General features: G+C 32.1%; 1 protein-coding gene across 1 annotated transcript in view; it reads right to left on the bottom strand.

Moving 5' to 3' along the window:
• LOC117117491 overlaps positions 1-763 on the bottom strand; it is a 6,222-nt gene extending 5,459 nt beyond the window's left edge. The window contains exon 1 of the mRNA XM_033261801.1: positions 655-763. Within this exon, the coding sequence (XP_033117692.1) occupies positions 655-732 (78 nt within the window). The 5' untranslated portion in view covers positions 733-763. The remainder of the gene's footprint in view (positions 1-654) is intronic.
• Positions 764-1,431: the final 668 nt, after the last annotated feature.

The raw sequence follows: 1,431 nt of genomic DNA, 5'->3' as shown, positions 1-1,431 counted from the left end.
AGTTTTAACACTGAAATAAAGCTATAGAATTTTATTTTTCAAAAAATGTTAGTATATATTACCCCATTTTTAAGATTTAATTTGAGCACTAGAGATCTGCTCAGAGTGCACCAGAGAGCATCTAGGCCTAAAAATTCCCGGGGCCCTAGGCGGGCCCTCGACCCACGCCTAAATTGTTTCGTTCCTGTGCAAATCTCCATCCACAGCCAAACTCAAACTTGGCATGTATGATACATACATATGTAGAAATAGGCCTATGTAATGCAAAATGTAATCATCATATGATATTGTGTGTACAATACTAATAGAAACAAAATCAATTCCAAAAATGGCTGAAAAAAGCTGATAAACACGCTTTTTACTTATTATGAGTGATTCAGAAACATTCATCTTGGCTATCACAACATGGACGCCCTATTTCAAACAAGAAATTTTGATTCAGAATCATTCATTTGCTTGGCTTTCACTCAACGGTTAAAAGCACACAATAAAGCAATTGAGCATTAATAGAAGTAATAAATACAGTATTTTACAGCCATAATTATATTTAATATTAAATATTTAGTTATAATTTTATGAGTGATTTATTAATTACATAATGACGATTTGTCATTCAGTGTTTACAATGAATAATGTGTTGTTTCCTATACGTACCGGGTCTCGCCTATTCACATTGCCTGCAGAAATCCCGAGTACTTCTCTCAGTTGTTGAGTGTAGCCGAGATGAGCCATGTGATGTAGAATACAATCACGACGACCAAAGATGTCCTACACAATGAACAAGGAATATGAAAACAGAGAATATACAACACATCATCTCTTTAAAAAAAATATATTTTAGGTCATTATACTTTTTATTGATTTTTTCTATAAAAGTGTAAGATTTATATTCAGTGCACATTGACAACTCGAACGAGTCTAAACATGAATGTGAATTTTCTATTTAAAGCTGTTTTTCAGCAAATTTTATTGGTTCGTGGGCGATTCAGAATCATCCATTTGTTTGGCTTTCAATCAACATGGATGCCCTATGTTTTGTACAAGTTAAAATCACCACCTCCTAAAAAATATTTTTTTTAGCTTATTTAATTTTTTTCGAATTTCTTATTGAAAGTTTAGTTACTATAATCAGTGATCAATACAGATCAAAACAAGATCAAACATGACTATGATTGTTTTATGTAAAACTGATTTTTCAGTAATTTTCAACACCTTTATTTTGGTTGTCAGCTGCTTCTCTTCCTCATTCAAGGCGCAATGACTTGATATTTGCACGACCACCGTGCGGGAAATTTCAACAATAAACAATCAACATTGATCGTAAAATACAATAAAATATCGTATTTATAGTGTGGATGATGATGATTAAATTATGTTTTAAATGTAATAAGCTGTTGTTGTTAGGTAAGAATTGATGTAGAGTGGTGTATG

This window comes from Anneissia japonica, unplaced genomic scaffold (genome assembly GCF_011630105.1).
Source record: "Anneissia japonica isolate Jap-2015-1 unplaced genomic scaffold, ASM1163010v1 scaffold559_len90085_cov114, whole genome shotgun sequence".
Taxonomy (NCBI): domain Eukaryota; kingdom Metazoa; phylum Echinodermata; class Crinoidea; order Comatulida; family Comatulidae; genus Anneissia; species Anneissia japonica.
Note: the sequence above shows the minus strand (reverse complement) of the source record. Positions and strands in the feature narration are given on the sequence as shown.